At 46.5% G+C, this 21,755-nt stretch overlaps 8 protein-coding genes across 8 annotated transcripts; 4 read left to right on the top strand and 4 right to left on the bottom strand.

Moving 5' to 3' along the window:
- Nucleotides 1-1,211: 1,211 nt before the first annotated feature.
- On the top strand, nt 1,212-1,980 carry PCYB_114270 (hypothetical protein; the record flags this gene model as incomplete). Its single annotated transcript, XM_004223306.1, has 2 exons — nt 1,212-1,356; nt 1,499-1,980. 2 exons carry the CDS (start codon nt 1,212-1,214, stop codon nt 1,978-1,980), a joined length of 627 nt encoding a protein of 208 aa, XP_004223354.1.
- Nucleotides 1,981-2,761: 781 nt separating this feature from the next.
- PCYB_114260 (60S ribosomal protein L19) lies at nt 2,762-3,550 on the bottom strand (the record flags this gene model as incomplete). Its single annotated transcript, XM_004223305.1, has 2 exons — nt 2,762-3,235; nt 3,445-3,550. Coding segments are annotated over 2 exons (546 nt in total), but the record flags the coding sequence as incomplete, so codon positions are not given.
- Nucleotides 3,551-6,186: 2,636 nt separating this feature from the next.
- Nucleotides 6,187-7,112, bottom strand: PCYB_114250 (hypothetical protein; the record flags this gene model as incomplete). The annotated part of the gene is made up of 1 exon (XM_004223304.1): nt 6,187-7,112. A coding segment is annotated over one exon (926 nt), but the record flags the coding sequence as incomplete, so codon positions are not given.
- A 2,266-nt stretch (nt 7,113-9,378) lies between these two features.
- Nucleotides 9,379-11,082, top strand: PCYB_114240 (hypothetical protein; the record flags this gene model as incomplete). Its single annotated transcript, XM_004223303.1, has 2 exons — nt 9,379-10,847; nt 11,025-11,082. The coding sequence occupies 2 exons, from the start codon at nt 9,379-9,381 to the stop codon at nt 11,080-11,082; spliced, it is 1,527 nt and encodes a 508-aa protein (XP_004223351.1).
- Nucleotides 11,083-11,463: 381 nt separating this feature from the next.
- PCYB_114230 (endonuclease III homologue) lies at nt 11,464-13,066 on the bottom strand (the record flags this gene model as incomplete). Its single annotated transcript, XM_004223302.1, has 2 exons — nt 11,464-11,486; nt 11,914-13,066. The coding sequence occupies 2 exons, from the start codon at nt 13,064-13,066 to the stop codon at nt 11,464-11,466; spliced, it is 1,176 nt and encodes a 391-aa protein (XP_004223350.1).
- Nucleotides 13,067-14,474: 1,408 nt separating this feature from the next.
- On the top strand, nt 14,475-18,285 carry PCYB_114220 (hypothetical protein; the record flags this gene model as incomplete). The annotated part of the gene is made up of 6 exons (XM_004223301.1): nt 14,475-14,544; nt 14,835-14,978; nt 15,174-15,519; nt 15,672-15,825; nt 16,007-16,998; nt 17,103-18,285. 6 exons carry the CDS (start codon nt 14,475-14,477, stop codon nt 18,283-18,285), a joined length of 2,889 nt encoding a protein of 962 aa, XP_004223349.1.
- Nucleotides 18,286-19,170: 885 nt separating this feature from the next.
- Nucleotides 19,171-19,749, top strand: PCYB_114210 (hypothetical protein; the record flags this gene model as incomplete). Its single annotated transcript, XM_004223300.1, has 1 exon — nt 19,171-19,749. One exon carries the CDS (start codon nt 19,171-19,173, stop codon nt 19,747-19,749), a length of 579 nt encoding a protein of 192 aa, XP_004223348.1.
- Nucleotides 19,750-20,087: 338 nt separating this feature from the next.
- On the bottom strand, nt 20,088-21,239 carry PCYB_114200 (enoyl-acyl carrier protein reductase; the record flags this gene model as incomplete). The annotated part of the gene is made up of 1 exon (XM_004223299.1): nt 20,088-21,239. A coding segment is annotated over exon 1 (1,143 nt), but the record flags the coding sequence as incomplete, so codon positions are not given.
- Nucleotides 21,240-21,755: the final 516 nt, after the last annotated feature.

Genomic DNA, 21,755 nt, shown 5'->3' with positions numbered 1-21,755 from the left:
ACAAGGAGGGTAGAAGAAGAAAAAAAAAAAAAAAAAAAAAAAAATAATATATAAGAAAAGGCAAACGCATCCGTGCAGGTGCTTCTTTTCCTTTCCCCTTCAAATTACCCCTCCCTCAAGTGCCTGCACTTGTGGTGGTGGGGGAGAATTGCTAGACAGTGTAAAGGAAATAAAATCACCCCGGGGTGGAGGCACCTCGTCGGTGCTGCTACCTACACAGATTAAAAAAAAAAAAAAAAAAAATTATATGCATGCATAGGTAAAAATAATCATTGTATATTTGTATGTGTTGCACAAGTTGGAAATTTTGCTATGTAGCCCGGGAAGGGGTGATCTCGGAAAATGGGGGTTCTCACTCTCGTCCTCATCGGGGACTTCAAATTTGGCGTGGTTCCTCATTCCACATAAGAAGCTTTGCTTACCTTTGGAAAGGAAGAAGCGTGCCTGCCTGGATTTTGGGTCAACATATAGTTCTCCCACCGCCAGTCGGCGCTTCCTGCCTGTTTTGCCGCATGTACGTATTATAATGCACCTTGGAGAAGGGGGGGGGGGGGCTCGCAAAATGAGATGATGGCGCTTCATTTTTCTTTTTTTTTCCCACCCTGCCACGACTTCTCGACTTCTCTGTCGTTTTGCAGGGGGGAAGTCACACTTCTTGTCGCCCCCCCGTTGATGATCCAATACGATAGAGGCACCGCGCAAAAAGATTTTTTTAAAAAGTTCCACTTTATAGGGAAAACTTCTTCTTTCCACGCTGAGCATAACAGATGGAGCAAAGGCGATCGAGCGGAAAGGAAAATAATTTTTTTTTTTTTCAAACCCGCTGGAAACACGCGCACTGTGTTTCATACCACTCAATTGGGAGACTTACCCAAGGTTGCGCTCCCCGAGTTGTGAGCCGCTGACCCTTTTCCCTCCCCGCGGTGGCACTCTTTGATTGGCGAGAAAAGGTGGGCCTCCCCCCCTCAGCTAAGTGCCTCCACGAATGCGCGTCGCATAAGCATAAGGGAAGAACCCCCATTCCCTCGTGTTATACTTCACGTTATGTGTCCCCTTTTGCGAACTGCTTCGTTAAGCGGCAAGGAGAGAAAGAAGGGCCTTCTTCTGCATCATCCCCCACGTCCGCATCTCCCACGTCCGCATCTCCCACGTCCGCATCCCCCACTTCCGCATCTTCTTTTTTCCCCCACGGGAACGGTCCAGGCAAAATAATGGAGACACAAATCACGCAGGAGGAAACGGAAGAACAGAACGTCCTGAGTGAACTGAACAACGAAGAAGACCAACTAGAGAAGGAAGGAGAAGAAGAAAAAAAAAAAAAAAAAACTGTACGAACTGAACGAACTACATCACTTGGTAAACGCATTGCCATATATCGACTCGCACGACAGTGAACTGGAAAAAAATGCCAAACAGTTGGTGGAAGAAGAAATGAAATTAATGCAAAAACAAAATGAAGTAAAAAATTATCTCCAAAATTTTGATATCCCCCCATCAGTCTACATAAAAATAAAAAATTCAGTCATGCCAAATGAGCTAAAACGTTGTGAACAGCATATCAACATGGAGAAGCTAAACTTAAACAGTTACAACATCGAAAGGGAACAGTTGGACGAAGAAAAAAATTTAAACGAATGGGCCAACACATTGAAAAAACATCAAATCGTATTGGAAAATTTACATAACGCGCTTATCAATGTGGAGTTAATGAATAAATACAAAGAGGTGATGTGGAGTGAGCACATGAAAATATTCACGCACATTGATATTAATCTACAGAATAGCATAAAGCTGCTAAAGGATCAGATCGATAACATAAACAAGCAGAGGAAACTGCACCAGCTCAGTTACGTGAATGACTTGTCCGCATTGCAAAATGAGAGGAGCGAGTACAAGCGTAAGAACGATATTGTTCTGGAGGAGATTAAGAAGCTTCTCTCAGAGAACCTGCGCCTTCGTTATCGGCGGAATGTTGCATGACAGAGGAGGGGGTACGTGGCGGGGTTGACTATGCACGATTTCGTAGTTATTATAAACATAGCCCCCCACGCTGTTTAGACATATTGAGATGCCCTCTCTTTTTTTTTTTTTTTTGTGTGTCACCAAGTGGGACCGACGATATGGGGTTGCCCACTCGCCCACTCTGCACGTTCTCCCCCTTTTCAAACGTACAACGAAACATGTTTGCTTTTTATCAGCAAATTCGATTCGTTTGGAAAAAGCCAACTTTGGAAAAAAAATATTTTTTTAGAATTTAATTTGTTCAAGTTTTAGAGAGACACGTGCGATGAATCGTTTTCACAACATTTGCAATTTTTACAATTTTTACAATTTTTACAGTTTTTACAATTTTTGCGACCTGTGCCTTCCAATATGCTGCCCAATGCGCACCCTACATAATACGTACACGTATGGGGATGGGCAGCGCGTCTTACAGCTACATCGGCACAGGCGAGAAGTACCACGCGCATTTGTTGCGTACGTACGAGATGGTCCGTTTGTACATACATGTGTGCCTTCGCACACACGCGTGTAATGCAGCATCTGCGCGTTTGTAGCGTCTCCCGTGTTCTTCTGTCCTTCTCCTCGACTACGCGATCACTCCGCACTTCAAACAGCTATCTCATCTTATCTCATCTCATCTCATCCCATCTCATCTCATCCATATTGTTCTTTCTTCCTTTTAACTAAAAAGATACTTACACACGTGCCGCTTTACAACGGGTGATCGATCGATCGGTCGACCGACCTGTACATTTGGACATGCGCATTGCAAAGGATGCTGCACACACCGTTTAGGATAAAGCCTCCTTGTCCTTCTTTAACTTTCTCTTGTTTCGTAACACCTGTGCCTTTAATCGCTTGGCCTCGAGCTGATCGGCTATGGACTTCTTCTTCAAGGTCTCCGTTTTTTCTCTCTGTATGGCCTCAATTAACGTCCTCTTATTTTTAAATTGGTTACCTTTGCACTTTAAATAAAAGGAGTGGTACAAATGTCTATCTATTTTCTTTGCATCTCTCAATCTTTTTAGCAGTCTCCTCAAAACACGCTGTCGTTTAATCCACAAGGTTTTCTGATTCGTTCTGGCATTCTTCGTACCTCTTCTTTTACCTATGCCCATATGTCTTCCCTTCCTTTTTGCCAACTTGTACAGTCTGACCCTTGCTCTGCTGTGGACCTTCTGCGGTTTCTTTAAAATGAGGCCCTCCTTGTACAGCTTCCTTATGCTGAATCCTGCAGGGGGGGGAAACAAGAAAAGGAACGGTGCAAACGGTGAGTATTCGCGCGGCCATTCTAAGTAGCGTAAAAAAAGTAAAAAAAAAAAGAGCTCCCGAGCTCTTGCCCCATCTGGTTGAAAAAATATGACCCGTTCAGGGAAAATGTGTTTATTTATTTATGCCTTTATTTTATTTGTTTTTTTTTTTTATTTTATTTTTTCTTACTCGAATTGGCTAGCGAAATTTCGCTAATTTCATTTGGGTCCATCCATATTTTATTCTTTCCACACTTCAACACGGACGCTGCTAATCTCTTCTGCAATTTGAGCGACTGCGGGGGGGGAGGGAAGCAAAAAATGGAGGAGGTGATATGACCGAAATGGATACCTTCACAATAAACGTGTTGTCACTACTTCGTCCTTTTCGCAAAGCAGTGTGGCCGCCAAGCAGGGGATGCTTCACATTGCCGAACGGGCGAAACGGCATAAAAAGCAACACGTCTGTGGTTTACACGCCCTTGCCAGCAAGTGCTATCGGGAAGGCAGCACGAGCTGGTGTTGCAAAAGCGAGCATCTAACATTGCGCGCGTATAAGCAGCGAATATGCGAGTAGGCGAACAGGAGATGATACAATGGAGTTGCCACACTTGCCCTCTTTTCGCCTTACCATTTTTGCGATGGGGAGTTTTTTCACAAAGGCTTTTCTATATATTCCTTTATATTTCCTTCAAAAAAGGGGGTCATATGGTATACTATACTGCTTTTATGTACAGTTTAGCGGAAGTATAATTCCCTCAGCTCACTTTTTTCAAACTTGCAATTTTTTTTTTTTTTTTGGTCATGTAAAAATTTAAAATATTATGAACAAACGTTCAGGCAAAAAAAAATAAATAAAGTAAAAGTAAAATAAAATAAAAAAAAAGGGGAAAAAATGCAAAAGGAGAGAAAAAGAAAACTAACCACCTGTGCGAGGATTATACGTGCTTCTTTCACATGTAACGTAAAAACGTAACGCCGCCTCCTCTTGAGCATACGAAGCAGTGCAGCATTAAGAGGTATGCGTCATACAGATAGATATAGATATCATGACATTGCGATGTATGTACAATATGCTTATAGAACAAATGGCGAAGCAAATGGGGGGTTGGCTGAGTGCAATTATGTGCCGCTAAACCAAGCAAAGTAAAAAAGCAAAAAGCAGCTCGTGAAATGCCTTCGCACAAATGAATATACAATAGTAACAGCGCAAAATGGGGGCACTGCGAAAACGATCTCCTTCTTCCTGTTAACCCCTCCTTAAAGTGCTTCAGTTTCCTTTTATTTGCTAATACTGCATTTGTGGCAAAATACGTGTATGTGCGGTTCTCGCCCCTTTTTTTTGGTGCATACGTACGAGTGCAGCGGCTTGTGGAGGGGAAATAAAAATGAAGAAGCGAAAGAAACGCTGCGCTGCCTGAAAAATGTACGCTCCCGCATGTTGTGCTGGCCCATGGGGGTGCTTAATTGTACATGTACTCAAAATGTGAGTGAGCCACTCCCCATGCGCGCTGTTGCGTTTTCCCCCCAGTTGATCGGTGAAGCGGGCAATAAAAATATTCAGAGGTAGCAGTAACAGTGGCAGCAGTAGTAGTGCCCACCCCCAGCAGGGGAAGGCCAAGCAAACAGATGCCTCAGCACAACGGATGGTTTCAAAGTTGTTAAATCAGCCCCCTTCGCATCAACAGCACCATTTAAAATTTTTTCGTAACATGCGGAAATGACATTTGATTCCCTTTTTTTGGGGGTCCCGTTTATTTTCTGCTCCAAACGAGTACTTTTCCTACGTTCAGCCTACACTCGAACGTGCAGATGTACCCCCTCACCTCACTCCCCCGGAAATGGGAAAAAAAAAAAAAAAGAGGCTTATATGGAGCGAGCGTCCTTCGTATTATACGTATATACTTATATGTACTTATGTGGATCATTCCAATGTTGTTTCCGAACAGGTTTTTAAAAGAACCGCTAGTATTCTCCACCCCTCACGTTAATGCAAATAAGGCCTTTTTCCCTCTCATGAGCCCATTCGGATTGGGGGCTGCTTATTCGTACGCGCGCGGTGGGGAAGGGAAATTCTCCACTGCGTCAGTGTCGTGTGAAATTTACCGTTTGGAAATTACCGTTTGAAAATTACCGTTTGGAAATTACCGTTTGAAAATTACTGTTTAAAATTTACCATTTGAAATTTACTTTTTTTTTTTTTTTCCACACTTCCTATAACAAGTGAACACACGCTACGCGAACAGCACAAAGATTGCAACATGCAATGGCGAGGTGAACACATGCTGAGGATTCCCCAGTGCGCGGTATCAACACTCCCACAGCGTCACTGTTATCGGTTAAGAATAAGTTGGTGTGAGTAACCCTTGCGCACGGGTTGGTTCATTTGAGGGGTTAACAAGAAGTAGCGCCTCACCCCTAACAGCGCCTCACCCCGAACACACACATGTGACCCTCGCGCCCCTTAAGTGAACAGATTTTTTAAAATTTGGTCAAGAAACAAATCTGTGTTGTGTGCATACGTGTAGTTGATGTCATTAAAGTGAACAAACACGTAAACCTCCACCATGATGAGTAGGAAGAATAAATAATCGCGCATGTACATATATCCATACAATTCCAAGTGCACACTGTGAATGAGAAGTGAAAAATCGTAATTTTTCTTCGTGCAATTTTTAAAAATAATGGGATTTAATTGACTGTGTATAAAAGCTGACATCTCTTCTTTGTGGTCCAAATTGGGACTCCCTCCTAAATTTTGCGTGAGCATTTTTTCAATAAATTTTTTATATTTATATATCCGATCTTTGAAGAGATAATTGAAATTTTCATTCTCTAGGGTTAAGTCATATTTGATGGAAATTCGAACAGAGTTTATCGTTTTTTCGAACAAGCAGTTGATGCATTTTTGTTCTTTCCTCAGAGTTATTACTTTTTTTTTTTTTTTTTATATTTTATGTGCTCCTCATCCCTTTGTCGCTTCTCTATTTCATCCATAATTTCTACATACGGTGTTTCGATATAGTTGGCTGGGCCCTTGAAAAGGACGGCCGCTTTTATCGTCCCGAGGAACTGCTCTATGCAGTCTTTGATTTTCGCCCAGAAGAGTAGCTCCTCCTTGGTTAAGTTCGAAATGAGGATCTGCAGTAGACAAACGTTGCTACCCTCGTCAGAGGGGTCAGGTGCGTTAGACGCATTAGAAAGGTCTCTCTCGTCGCTAGACCTACCCCTTAGGCAGCGGACGCAGGCGTACTTGGCAAACTTACGTTCCTTCGCATCACGCTTACTCTTATCATCGTCGAGGGACAACATCGAGTGGCGCTTCTGAAAGTGCAGAGTATTCAGTTTTTTACTCAGGTTCGGGATGAGGCACATGTCCCCGTTCGGCTTCTCCACATCGTCAGCCGCATCTGCCTCCTGCTGCCCAGTCACCTGCATTACGATGTCATTTTCCGCTCCCCCCTCCTCCGACCCGTCTTCACCCTCGTAGTCATGCAGCTGGTTGGCCTTCTCAAAAAAGTAGTTGTAGTCACTGTCATCGGATGCCTCCGAGACGTCGCAGTACACGTCACTTAGCAGTTCCTCGGAGTTGTAAAAGTAAATTTTTTTTTTTTTATTCTTGAAATTGCTGTAAAATTCGAAAAATGTTTCGTTCGGTTTATCCTCCCTGCAAATGTCCGCGTTCCTCAAGATGTGATGAATGTAATTCTTTATGTAAAAAAAATAATTCCCTTTCAGCAGAGTGTTCATGTGTTTTTCGATTAAATTCCCTTTGGGGTATTCTCCCCTTGTTTCATTTGCCTCATTGTGCATTTTGGGGTCCTCCCCAGTTGGCTCGCAGCTGTCTCCACCCTGCATACACGTTGGCACCTCCCCACTCCTCTCATTTTGATCATTCTGTTGGAGGAATACCTGCTCTCCCTGGCTGAGGTAATACAGCCGCAATTCTGCATCGTCATCCGATGTGGCACATTCCCAAGTGTGTTTTTTTTCTTCTTCTTTTTCTTCTTCTTTTTCTTCTTTTTTTTGTTCTTTTTTTTGTTCTTTTTTTTTCTCTTCGTTACATTTCACGCTTAGGAGGAAATTGAAAAAGAAAAAATTCTTTTCCAGGAGCAGTCCCCCCAAGTTGCTAAAGTTGTTCCTCCTGCAACATACGTAGCTGCTTTTTTTGCATTCAAAGGGGGAGGAGGGAACTGTGCATTTGTTTTTTTTCCTTTTGATGTACGTGGGGCTGTCTGCAAGAGTTGCACTGCCCCTCTTCATCATCAGCGCGAGGGAGGTTAACTGCACGTGTGCAAGTGCATACGTTTGTGTGTGCATACGTGTATGTGTGCATATGTGTATGTGTGTATATGTGTGTTTGCGTACAGCTTAACTCCACTTGCGCGCCTGGGCGTTGCCTCTACAAAGGCATTCCCCTCAGCGCGAAAATTTGTGTGCGTTTAGCGATTAATGCGGATTTTCATTTTCCCCAATTTGGTTCCTTGTTCATGGTAGAATTGCTCACTTCATCGACTGTTCCCGTGTGCGCTTCTGCGCATTTGCACGGCGTGCACATTTAGCATGCCGCGCGCATTTTGTATTCCGCGCGCATTTTGTATTCTGCGCACATTTTGCATGCCGCGCATATTTTGCATGCCGAGCACATTTCGCTTCTTCCCCTTTTGAATGTCCACCTGGTTGCCCCCTGGTCGATGTCTCTGTGCAGCATACTGGCGTAGAAATATACCCTGTGGGGGAATTTTTTTTTTTTCCCCCCACAGCTTGCACATCTCGTGGAGATTTGCCCCCTCACCGCGCGGGAAGTTGCTGCCCGGGTCTGCATACGGGGAGGGCCCATTCTCTACATCCTTTTGATGACGCTCCACGTAGCACAGCGTTACGTTTTGTCCTCTTAAAATTGGCATGTGTCCAAATGGTGCACGACGTGGAGGTGGACGAGAGGGCATCCTCGCAGGCATCCGCGTAGGCATTGGCGTAGGCATTCGCGCAGGCATTCGCGCAGGCATCCTCCATGGGAAAATTGCGGAGGAGAGGGTGGACACGCGCGCGCCCCTGTTGATGCATGCACCTGCATACGCATACACACCGGCATGCGTGCGCACAGGATCGCAGGTGTGGAGGGCGTCCTGAAGCTTTCCGAAGGCGACGAACATGTGCGAAACGGTTTGCAGTTTTGGAAGAAAAACGAACAAAAAAAAAAAAGGAAACAAAAAAAAGGAAACTAAAAAAAGTAAAAAAAAGTAAACAAAAGTAGGTAAACAAAAGTGAGTAAACAAAAGCGAACAAACAAAGCTAAACCAGCAAAAGTAAAAAAAAACAAATGCAAACAAAAAGGGGAACGAAGAAACCCGCTGCGAATAACACAGCACTGCATCGGTCTGATTTGCGCAAACCTTGACTGACGTCGCCCCACGCGGTCCCTTCTTCCCCACCCCGATTATGCATCCGCAAGTTGCAGACAGGGGAGTCCCTTTTCCGAGATTATACTTTTTAATACGAACAGCAGTATCTTTGATGCACTGCTAAAGTGAACACATAGAATGAACAGTTAGAGTGAGCGGTTGAACTGCGCAGGTGAACTGTGCAGGTGAACTCCCCCGCTTGACTTTTTAATTTCCCCCCCATTCCTATACCCCACTTTTTGGAGCGGGGGGAGTCACCACCCCCCCAACAGACGCCAGCGATTACGAGGGTTCCCACCCGGATGCACCCCCGTGGGAACTTCGCACCTTCACTGCGGTGATACACAGTTGGCTGCTTCGCGGGGAGCCTCCTTCGTTTTGGTACTCCCAACTTTGTTTTTTTTATTTACGTGTGCATTTGCGCGTGGCTCCGTCGAGGTAGACACGGGCGGAAAGACGCACACGTAGAAGGACGCAGACGTGGAAAGACGCAGACGTAGAAAGACGCACACTTAGAAATACGTAGCGGTGTGCGGAGAGCATATACAGTCCCCACGCAGAGGCACCACTTGGAGAACAGTTGGGGATAGATCGCCAAAATGGTCAGCCGTGAGGATGCGGTTTTTCCGGCTAAAGGGAGAAAAAGAAATTTGCAGTGGGATGGCGTGTTTGATAAGCACGCGCGGGGAGGGGGGGTCCCCCACGGGGTCAGCACGAGCATGGTGGGTGTAGAGATTGGAGGTCCCATGGGGGCGCAAACTGACAGTCCCATGGGGGCGCAAACTGACAGTCCCATGGGGGCCCAAATTGACAGTCCCATGGGAGCCCCAATTGACGGTCCTCCCGCAATTGGGCATGGGAGAGCTGTGCCGCTCGCGGAGCAGATGGTGACCCCCCAACAGAAGGCACGCACAGAAGGCCGACTCCAAAACAGCGACGCCGTGTGCAACATCCTGTCCTTCATGCCCTTCTCCCAAAGGTGGAGCTGTAAATTGCTAAGTAAGTCCTTCTACCAAGCCTTTCACACGAAGTATGCATGGGATCACATAGATGTGCGTTTCCTAAATGTAGATATTTTTAAAATAAATTTTCTTAAAACGTTCAACAAGCATTTTGTGAATACCTTCTCCTTATTCCTATCGATTAATGAGAACACACGTGCAGAGCCGATCATCAATTTGGCTATAAAAAATTTTCCACGATTGACAGATCTACGTCTGTACTGTCGGAAAAAAAACAACAACTACATATTTGAGGGGGTCCATCCGATGGTCTCGAGTTTGCTAAGCGGGAAGATGGCGGTGGTGCAGAAGGAAGGGCATAGAGCAGGGAAGTGCCCGAAGGAGGGCGACGCCCCGAATGAAAAACACGAGCATGGGGATGGCAGTGCCCCCAGAATGACTTCTCCGCAGGAGCGCCGTGGTAACCGGTGCAGCCAGTCGCCGGTGGACCTCCCCGATTGGGACTTGGAGCTGAGCGACCTTTTTTTGTACAGTCGGTACTACGGACATGGGGAAGGAGAGCGTCAAAATGGAAGGCATGACAGCGGCGATGACGGACGGCATGACAGCGGCGGTGACGGAAGGCATAACGGAGAGGAGGACGGCGGGCGGCATGACAGCGGCGGTGACGGACGGCATAACGGAGAGGACGATGGTGAGGGGAGCGCCCTGGAGGAAGACGACCCCCTGGACAACATTCACACAATTGCGGCGCGCACGCACATATGGAATGAGCAAAGGATCCATTTAGCGAACCAACTTGAGCACCTAGAACGGCTAGTGTTAGACGTCAAACTTAGAGGAGATGAACTTCTCCCCTTCGTCGGAAAAATGACGAACCTAAAGGATATAATCCTGAGCAAACTCCTATACACAGATAAGCTAAACCGGGCTCAGTGCATAACCATATTTACATGCTTCGTTGAGAAGATAAAAAAAAATAGCATTCGAGTGTTGCAACTTGGTTTGTTCTTTACTCGCGAATATAAACCGACTGATTATCTAGAGAATGAACTATTTCGAAAAATTGTGAAGGACAGGACGGAATTCACCTCTCACGCAGATAAGGAGGAGGGAGACGAGCTTATATACGTCCTTCACAAGAACCACTTGCATTCGCTCTACTGCCTCTGGAGCAACGATCTCTTCATCTCCTTCGACATGTACGAGCGGATTCGGACATTCAGGTGGGTCTCCCGGGCAACAGACGCGCAAGGGGGGCGCAGCGGGGGAGTAGCAGCGAAGTAGCAACGGAGTAACCGCCTCCCCACCGCTTTTTCAGCAGTTTTTCACCTATTTTTCACCACTTTTTCACCTCTTTTTCACCTCTTTCTCACCTCTCCCCAACTCCTCCCCCTCTTTAGCAACCTGAAGATATGGATCCTGCCCGGCTGGCGCGCGCTCTCCCTCGTGAAGCAGTGAGTCCAAGACGAGACGCAGCGCCGCGCCACGCCACGCCACGCGTAAATGATGATTCTCATTTGTGTGCCTGTCCACATGTGTGTCTTCGCGTTTGTCTCTGCCGTTCCTTCCCTCTGTCCGCCTTCTCTTTGTCCCACTGCACGTTTTGATGCAATCGCATTTATTAGTAACCGTGCTGCGTTTTTTTTTAATTTTTTGTGTGTTTGTGTGTTCCACTAGGTCCACTCGGTCCATCCAGCCCATCCGGCCCATTCTGATTAGTTCCCTTTTTTAATTAACACAACACGGGCGTAAGTTGACTTATGCAAAGGTGCGAGTTTGCCGTCGCACTTTCGCCGCCCGTTTTTTTTTTTTTTTTTAATTTTTAAGATGAAGCTTTCGTCAACTCCGCTGAATGTTACCCCCTACGCGTTACGAACGATACGGGTGAAAAAAAAAATACAAAAATAATAGGCGGTCATCTATGTGATGCAATAAACGGACTTGTGCCAACGGGGGAGGAAAGGGCGGTTTGGTTTCCTTCCTGTTGGATCGCCAAGGCGGAGGAGAGGGCGGTTTGATTTCCTTCCTGTTGGATCGCCAAGGCGGAGGGATATGATGCCCCTGCTGGGGGATGAGCTAATCGGTTAAAAATGCGGGTGAATTTTTCGGAACAGTTTGTAAAAAAAAGGAGAACACGGAGAAAAAGGAGAAAAAAAAAAAAAATGAAGCGCTCCATGAGACCAAACGAAATACAACTTAAAACTCAACACGATGCAGTGCGATGCCGGGCTGCGTTTCACTCCGCACCCAGGGATGGTTTCCCCCCTCGGGTGTCCTGGTAGTACTTACAACAGTCCGCCACTGCGCACATGGTGCAAAGCGGACTTTTCGCCTTGCACACAACCTGCCCAAATCCAACAAGAGTCTTATTTAACTCAGACCACAGAGCCCTGGGCACATAGCTCTCCAACTTGGATTGCGTAACTGACTCATTTTTCGTACATACCCAATTCAACCGGTTAGAAATCCGATGCACGTGTATATCCACAGCTATCCCTTCATGTGTATTCAGCGCAGTCTGTAAAATCAAGTGGCCCACCTTCTGCCCTATTCCTGGCAGCTTTAGTAACTCCTCCAGTGTCCGCGGGATATCATAGTCATATTTGTCTCTCAATATTTGGCTAATCTGAATTATCTGTCTAGCTTTAATATTATAAAAGCCTACAGATTGAATCAATTTTTTTAATTCTTCTTCAGACGTCCGTAGCATATTTTGTACAGTCAGTCCGTGTGCTTTTAATTTCTCCATAGCCATGGCGGTGTTTTTGTCCTTCGTCCTTGTGGACAGCATACAGGACACCAACGTTTGGAACCGATAGACCTTTGCACTTTCCGTTTTGTCGCTCAGCATGTGGCAACCGTACTTGTCCACCGGCGCCACGATGTGCTTTCTCATTTTGCTAATCTTTTCGTACGTCCGCAGGAAGTGCGCCAGCTTCTGCTCCCCCCGGGGGGAAGCGTGGTCACCACAGTCAGCAGCGTATTCAGCAGCGTATTCAGCAGCGTAGTCATCACCACCTCTCCCGTCCAACCGCACCGCACTCTCGCCAGGAGCTGACCCCCCCATCACCTTAACGAGCTTCCTCCTAAGCTCACTGTCAACCTTCCTCAATTCATGCTTTTTTACGGGCACCCTCTTGGTGCCGCGCTTGCCATCCTGGCTGGCCTGCCTGGCCTGCCTACCCCGTCCTTCCTTTCGACCATTTCGAATTTGCCCCCCTACAGGGAGCAGCTTCTTCCCTTCCACGTTGGGATATTCTCCCTTCACAAAATGTGGACCTGTCTCCCCCGTAGTCTCCCCCGTAGCCTCCTCCCGCTTTGATATCACGTGATGCTGTACTCCCCCCACCCGACTGATGCAACTTCCATTCGGTTCACCTTCGTACATTATCGATATCTTCTTCCCCCTCTCCTTGGAGAAGTACTTAGACGTTCGATCCATAGTTAGGAAACAGAGGTTTACCACGAGGGCCTTCTTTGTATTGCCGACAAGCATCATTAATCAGTGATGCGGTTTTCTTCTGGAGCAGCGCGTATTCTTCTTGTGTGTAATTTATTTTTCCTTTTCAGCCTGGCGGGGTTGGCCGGTTCGGTTGAGCCGAATGGCCTACGGGCCCTCACACCGGAGGGGTACTTAACAGGTGATTGCTTCCTAGCAGGTGGTTTCTTCCTAGCAGGTGGTTTCTTCCTAGCAGATGGCTGTTTCCGAGCAGCTACTTCTTCTCCTTCAGTGCATGGAGAGCCCCAGCGACGAGCGAGGCGAAACGACGTTGACCCGTCCGCGACAAAAGCGGCCAACCCGCGATGCGCGTGAAGATGAGAGGGTAGGGATGCAGAAGAAGGGTCGCCCCTCCCAATGACCCGAATGAGATTCCCCTTTTTTTCTCCTCCTCCCCGCAGTGGGCCTCAACGTTTGCGCAGTTCTGTTCGTTCCGGCTGTGCGGCCCGTTCCGACTGTGCAGCCCGTTCCGACTGTGCAGCCCGTTCCGACTGTGCGGCCCGTTCCGATTGTTCAGCCCGTTCCGACTGTGCAGCCCTTCCTCGTAAGTCCCCCTCTTCCTTTGCATACAACCTGTTCGCAACTGCTCAGCCGCCTGCAGTATATTGCCTACCTCCCGCCACTTGTCACAATTTCTGCCTTAGCTGACTGTCACACACTTTAATATTCACCAATTCGTGGCGGTCCAAAAAAAAAAAATGCAGGCGGGGCGTAACCCCCCCCTCTCTTCTCCATCCCCAGGGAGCCTGCACGAGTTATCGCCGATCACCCTGAGGAGGGAGGTGTATATCTCCCTCGCGCACATTTTCGTTTCGCACCTTTTGTATAAAGGGGAAGAAAAAGGACAAAACTCCTGGGGGGGAAAGGAAAAACTTAGCAGCGCTTTTTTGTTCCCCCAAGAAATAATTTTTTTTATGTTCAAGAATGCAGCACATTTGAGGGGTTTATTTTATTATATTTTTTTTTTTTCCCTTTTAATGTTAACTAGCTTGGGGAGAAGCGCTCATTTTTTTTTTTAAGTAGCCCTTCTTTGATTGTGGTTCCTTTCCCACTTTATCTGCGCTTGCACCCCGCTCGACAAAGTACGATGATATGATGCAGACTTGATGTACCGTGGTGGACGCGTCGGCTCTGCCTCCAATGTGTGCGAAGCGTCGTCGAACGTGGTTGCCGCCCGACCGTTGGTGTGTCCCCTGGATTCCTTTTTTTCTCTGCTCTATTTCTCCGCTCTTTTTCTCTGCTCTTTTTTCCTGCCTTTTTTTCTTCCTTTTTTCTTTTCCCTTTTTCTCTCCCTTCCGTGTCGCCCCAAGCGACGTCCCCTCCACCACCGCTAACAGGATGAATCAGGAAAATGAATAAGGGGAATTTGTTCAAGGACGAGACGGAGAAAGCCATCGTCCACTTCATCGTGTACCTCATAGGTGAGCGTCAGCCGCGAGGGCTCCCCCCTCCCCCCGCAAAAAAAAAGGCGCTGCGTGTAGAGGCGCATGGCGACGCACCCATGTGTACTTCTCATCACCCCTTACAACTTCGCACCCGTGTGTACTTCTCATCACCCCGTACAACTTCGCACCCCTGTGTACTTCTCATCACCCCTTACAACTTCGCACCCGTGTGTACTTCTCATCACCCCTTACAACTTCGCACCCGTGTGTACTTCTCATCACCCCGTACAACTTCGCACCACCGTGTTCTTCCCACCACCCGTTAGGCATTCTGCTGGTACTGTGCGTGTACTACAACTACATAATACTCAAGTATTATTTTTACTCCCTGTTTTGGGCTTTTATTGTATCCATCCCGCTGCACCATGTGAAGGTGAAACTGTCCGAGTTGCTACGGAAGAGATTTTTGCGTAGAAAAAGGAAGGCAAAGGAGGGGATCTCCCGGAGGAGGGAGAGCGGCGAAGTGGGCGGTAGAGGGGCGCCGCAGTCACAGCAGAAAGTGCAGCCGCTGCAACCGATGCAGCAAGTGAGCCTTTTGCAACCGATGCAGCAACTGAACCTTTCGCAACCGCTGCAACCACGCAGTCAGTTCTCTCCGTGCACAGAAGAAGGTACCGGGAGGAAGGACGCAACGTGGAGCCATCCCGAAAAATGCGATAAGGCAAAAAGGAGGTCTGACTTCATCACCCAAGGAAGCACGTCCACTAAGTACAAAAAAAAGTTACACAGATTTGTAAAGAACGTGAAAAAGGAATTACACATTTACCTGTATATGTTCCTTCTCCTAATTAAGCCCATATACAAGAGAGGAGAGAAGGGAGAGAAAAAGGAAAACGTAACTAACCATTTGGAGAATTATGAACAGAGGAATGCCAGTGAAATATACTTCCTAGTCCTACACAGATTGATCCTATTTTACATTTTACGAGAAATTTTTTTCAAATATAAGGAGTTTTTACTAACCATTGGGGCCTTTATTTTTTTTTTTTCCTTTTTTATAAAATTCTCAAGGCTATATGGATTGCTTATTTTTATTCCTTGAGTAAAAAGTACTACACGAAATGGTGTCGCCACGTTTCTTTCGATTACGTCTACTTCTACAGGCAGTACATGAATGACCTCCTGACTGTTCTGATAATTATCTTCGCCATAATTATTTTCTCCGCCATTTCTATTTTGTTCATTGTTAATATTTATGGCGAGTCTCTCTACATTATCAACTCGATTAACGGGTACCTCTCCGCCAACTTCCGCAATGTGAGTGAACCGCATCGTCATTTCGGCGCGTCGTCATTTCGGCGCGTCGTCATTTCAGCGCGTCGTCCTTTCGGCGCGTCGTCATTTCAGCGCGTAGTCATTTCAGCGCGTCGTCATTTCAGCGCGTAGTCATTTCAGCGCTTCGTCAGTTCACCGCCACTCCACTTCAACCCCCCTGCAGACGGCCATCTTCAAGAATTTTCGAAAATTCTACCGCAAGACGGGAAAAGGAGACATCGAAGATTTGTACGAACTCGTGAACCTGAACAAGGTGCCCTTCCTCAGCAACAAAACTCTGGCTTCCATTTCTGGGCACCTGAAAAGAGCATTCGATATATATCAGCATGTATACGCACACATTTTTTTAAAGAATGGGACGAGGCATATAAGTGCCTGTTGTTTGCCGGTACTCCTGGGCAGACTTGCCCTCCTTGTGGCAGGACCCAATTTGGCTAGCATTAAGAGACATACTCTTCATTTGTTGGCACAGAAAAAGGACAAAAAATTTTATTTGCCCAAAAGTGGGGAAGAGTGCTCTGTGGAGGCTTGCCTAAATGAGGTTGACGATTCTCGCGGTTCCTTCAGCTTCAAAAGGTTGCTTCGGTCCCTGTCACAGTACATTTTTTTATTTTCAAGTCGGACGCGAGATCGTACGGATGAGGAGGGCTCCACGTCGGTTTACTACGCTGGGGATGGTAGACGCTACGATACTGCGAGACACGTCGTTTTTAAGACCATATTTGGGATCTCCCCGGGGGGGAGTTCCGAAGCTCATCAGCGGTGCAGCGCGCAATGGGGGGAATACTGCAGGGGGGGGAAAACCGAGGGCGGCGACCCCAAAGCGGGTGGATGGGGTAGACCGGGAGGTGAACAGAACGTAGTGCAATCAGACGGATGGGGCAGCCCAGGAGGTGAACAAAACGTTGCGCAATCGGACGGATGGAGTAACCCAGGAGGTGAACAAAACGTTGCGCAATCGGACGGATGGAACCCTCACCAAGTCCAGCGCGCAACCCACCTGTACGACGACCCCCAGAAGGAAAAAAACTTCAAGTTCAAAGAATTCATTGGCTACCTAAACAGCCTGTTCTCCTCCATAAAAAAAATCGAAGACGTGGGAAAACTCACAAAGCATTTAATATTTAACAACAGCTACGGACTCATAAAAATAATGTTTTTTTTCCTCTTCATTTTTTTTAATTTTTTATGTACACATTTGATGCGATTGTACAAGGGATTATTTTCTTCACAGCTCTGTATTATTTAATTTCTTCCAGAAAATCTGCCCTCAGTTATGTGAACGATATTTTACTCGTCGTGGATCCCTCCAGCATATTCTTCTACAACATCACGATGAATTTGAAGGCCATTATTACATGTACCTTAAAGAGGGTATACTTTTATACGCTATATATTTGGCTAGTTTTTTCCTTTTTTGAATTTCCAATAATTTATGTGCCAACATTAGGTTGCATTATCCTATCTCTGATTCCGATCATATCTCCCGAAATTGTAATTCTTGTGATTGTTGTGCATCTTTGGATTATCCAGAAGAGGAAGGTCGTTTCTTCAATGCTGTTTGCAATTAATTTTTTTGTTTATCTTTATTTCACCACGAGCATATACACAGAGATTCCACACACTCATGCTTGGTTGGTTTCTCTGTCGCTCGTCCTGTCTATCAGTACCTTTGGATCCAAGGGCCTCATTTTGGGTCCCCTCATCGGCTCCATTCCTCTCATTCTGCATCAGATTGCCATTAACAAGAACAGGTCTGCCCAGGGAAAGAAGCGCAAGCGGAGGGGCAGAGCGGAGAAAAGTGCAACGTGCACACGGGGAGAACGAAAATCGAGCAATTCGCAATATGCGCATGGAGAGATGCACACACCAGGTGGGGAGATATCCACCCCAACTGTGTCCCAAAAGTATATCCCCAGAATGGAGTGCCGCCACGTGAAGAAGAATAATATCGTAGAAGAATCAACCGGAGCTACAAAGGTGCCGCCTCACAAAATAGGCAAGGAAGTTCCCCAAAATGGAATCGCCCAAACGGAACGAAAAAAAACTTTTTTATGGAAAAACAAACTGAACAATCTATACAAAATAATCGAAATAAATAAAAGTTACATCGACTCGTATGAAAGGCATGTCCGTACAAACAGCTGCAGCCAGTGCATGCAAAATTACATGCAAAATGGATCCCTAAATGAGGAGCAACATGGATCCTACCTGGATCTCCTACACACAGAGGAAAACAAATTAGCTCTCTACATTTACAAGCGAGATAGAGGTAGCAAATGGGAAAGAAAAAATAACCACAATCATTTTTCCAAAATGGAAAGCAAAGGTCGCTTTAAGCATCACGTTGCTTGCAAAAGATTTAGACGCCTCGGCAGTCTGTGCGATAACATACAGAGCAACTTGAGTTCCTTGTTCAAGTACATAACGAGTGACTCCTGATTTGGTTGTGACTCCCGATTTGGTTGTGATTCCCGATTTGGCTGTGACTCCCGATTTGGCTGTGACTCCCGTGGGTGCGTAAATGCGGCGACCTATACGTTGATGACCATGCGCAGGGGAGAGCAATTTGCACTGATCATATGCATGGTATGGGCCCCGTTAATTGGATCCTCCGTTCGGTAAAGCTCTCCCCCTAGGGGGGGCACATCCTCCTCATTTATGTGTTATATGCGCACCCATGGGGGCGTAGCAAAAGGTTGAGTTCCTTTGGGGATCGCGGAGTGGGGCGACCATATGGCTACTGTGCTTCGTTGTCAAGCGGTTTGCCCCATTCGGTTGCCAAGCAGTTGCAACTTCCTCACAGCTTTGTCCCAATTTGGTTTCCTTTTGGCGCGCCACCCCCTCGTCTGGTAAGTCGCCCAAGGCAGGGCCCGCTAACATCGCCGTGCTTAAAAAAAAAAAACTCGCCTCCACTTTTGCGAGCAACGCAATATGATTGCAGCACGCCAGTCCGTTTAAATGATCACCTAAATGCATCTCCATTACGTTGGATAAATTTTTTTTCAAAAAGTTGCAATTTTCCGTTTCTTCACTTTGGGAAAAATGACGCGTTAGCCATCGCGCGGCGTATTTTTTTTTTTTTCCAGTGAGCTATCGCATTTTGGCTGTTCCGAAGGGCCAGCAGGGAAGCGGCAAAATAGCAGATAGGAGGAGATATCAGATGGGAGATATCACAAAGGGAATATCACAAGGGATATATCGCAAAGGATATATCATATAGAAGATTATCAGAACAGCCAAACAACGAGCAACAAAACAGCAGCGCAACGATCAACGAAGCGTTGCAAACACGTGCGCTGGTGAGGCGGTGCCTGTTTTTTTTGAATGAGCGGCATGGAGAAAAAGAAGAAGAACAAGAACAACATCAACAAGCGCGAGGAAACCACCGCGACCATTTTTAAAGTCCCCCGTTACATCCCCCAGGACGATGCAGATGGAGGCGAATTCTACGCCAAGGGGAAAGATGATATACTGACAAAAAAGGATGGCCTGGTCAGAGGTGACCAAACAGGGATCCCACGTGTTGGTGACCATGCCCAGGGGGGAGAAGAAGAATCCAGTCACCACGTGGAAGTGAGCGTCGACTCGGACGTTGACCTCCACCCCGACCTCGACTTAGAAGCAACTGAGAAGGTATGGTTCACCAATTTATTGCGGAAAAAGGGGGAAGAACACACCGGAGCGGGACACAAACAGGACAGATCTGCGCCATACTCCGAAGTAAAACCTGAGTCGGAGGAAGAAGAAGAAGAAGACCGCACGGAGGATGACGAGGAAGAAGAAATTGTCATAAATGCGGATGCTATTTTTAAAAATATTTACCCCTTTTTTAAAACGGAGGAGGACCCCAATTATATGAAGTACAAAAAGCAGCTGCAAAAAATTGTAAAAAATAAGTCTTGAAGTCATGGGGCGTCACATCCGCTTTACCCACACCTATAGACGAGGAGCTTCACGTCCTCTCTTTCCACCTTGTGTAGCTGTGTCTGCGGAAGAGGGGACACACCACCTGTAGGAATTCATCCCAAGGGGTGTGTTCCCCCGGGCGTAGTGAATATATAGACATTTTTTTTTTTCCCCCCCTTTTAATATTTAATTAAAGTTTTTTTTTTTTAATTTTTAAAAAAAAAATTTTTTTTTCGTGCAAAGGTTTTTTTTTTTTTTTTTCCTTGAAAAACTAGTTTGCCTAGTGGAGAAGGTGGCAAATGGTGTACGTATCCTACGAGCGCAACTTACCCTCTAGGCCCCCTCTCCCTGAAACAAATCATCGGGGCCGAACATGATGTTGAGCCCGTTGTCCACGTAGATGGTCTGGCCAGTGACTGCTCTACTCTCCTTGGATAGCAAAAAGGCTGCCACGGCCCCGACGTCCGTGGAATACAATTTCTGCTGAAGAGGTGCATACTTTTCTGAGTACTCAATGGCGTAATCTATGAATGCCAAGTTTTTTTTTTCCGTTTCGTTTGCTCCCGATTGGGGATGGGCCTTCTTGATGGCAGTAGCGGCCCTTGATTTAAGAGGCCCCGCACTGATGGTATTAACCCTAATTTTGTGCTTTCTGCCCAGGTGGTAAGCTAAAGTTCTCGTGTCCGATTCCAATGCTGCCTTAGCACTTGACATGCCTCCCCCATACCCAGGCACCACCTTCTGACTCGCATAGTATGTCAAGGAAATTACACTCGATTCGGGATGCATGATTGGGCAGAAATGTTTGCATAAAGCTATGAGAGAATAGGAGCTTTTGCTCAATGCATCCAAATAACCATCTCGACTTGTATCAAGTAGGCTCCTCTCCACTTCTCGCCCATTAGCCAATGAATGAACTAACATATTTATCTTCCCATACTTTTTATGGACCAGGTTGGCAACCTCTTCGATGGAATAATTTTCTAAGTTGGCATACCTTTTGTTTTTTCTCGTTTCCTCGTCTATATCGTTAAAGGAATCAAATGCGGCGTCGAAGGGGAGGATGTCGAGAAGGTCCATTTTTCTACCTTCTCCAATCACCATGTCGTTATCGAATTTTCCATTCTGCAGGTTCTTCATGAAAATGGTATACACTGGGGGCCATACACCTAAAATTATTTTTACGTTTTTTTTGCTCAGTTCTTTTGCTATTCCCCATCCGTATCCATTAGTGTCACCTACTCCTGCGATGAAGCAGATATCTCCAAGGGGTTCCCCTTTTCTGTTTGTCTCTTCTGCTTTCCCATTTTGCTCACTCACCATGTGTTCTGAATGCGATAAGTGTTGCGAGATTTTCCTGTTATGAGTTACCCCCTTTATTACTTTGCTCGCCATGAACTGCATTTCCCTGGAGCAGTTCCCTCTCCTTTCGATTGCCCACTTGGGTTGTGCGCGCCCCTTCGCGTCATTCCTCAGCATGGCGCTGACTGCGGCGGTGCACATCAGCTGGCACAGCAGCAGGCGAAGCAGCACACCCGCCATATGGACCAGTCTTCTCGCGTGCATTCTCGTCCGGCTGTCTCGCGAATATGTGGTTTCCCCTGCTTAACGCTGCCCCTGTGAGCTGTGCTCAGTAACACTTGAAAAACGCTTCAAATGCACAAAAGGTGCTTTTCCCCACCTGACGAACGCGCGCCGATTAACCACTTCAACAGATCAGCTGCAGCTCTGTAGAAGGTGCACCCGCGGGTGTGATGTCCCGATTTTCTCCTACGCTCCACTTGGCCCTTTCGCATAAAGATGATGCGCCAGCTGATGGAAGTATATTCGGGGAGGGAGGAAAGCAAACTCCTGAGGAGAGCAAGCTTAAAAAAAAAAAACTACTAAAACGGAGTTCCAACTCAGGGCTGTTCTACACAGTGCATGCAGGGCTCAGTCATTGGCAACTCTTCCCTTCGTATGCTACTTTATTTTATAATCTTTTTTTTTTATATATATATTTA

This window comes from Plasmodium cynomolgi, chromosome 11 (genome assembly GCF_000321355.1).
Source record: "Plasmodium cynomolgi strain B DNA, chromosome 11, whole genome shotgun sequence".
Classification (NCBI taxonomy): Eukaryota; Apicomplexa; class Aconoidasida; order Haemosporida; family Plasmodiidae; genus Plasmodium; species Plasmodium cynomolgi.
Note: the sequence above shows the minus strand (reverse complement) of the source record. Positions and strands in the feature narration are given on the sequence as shown.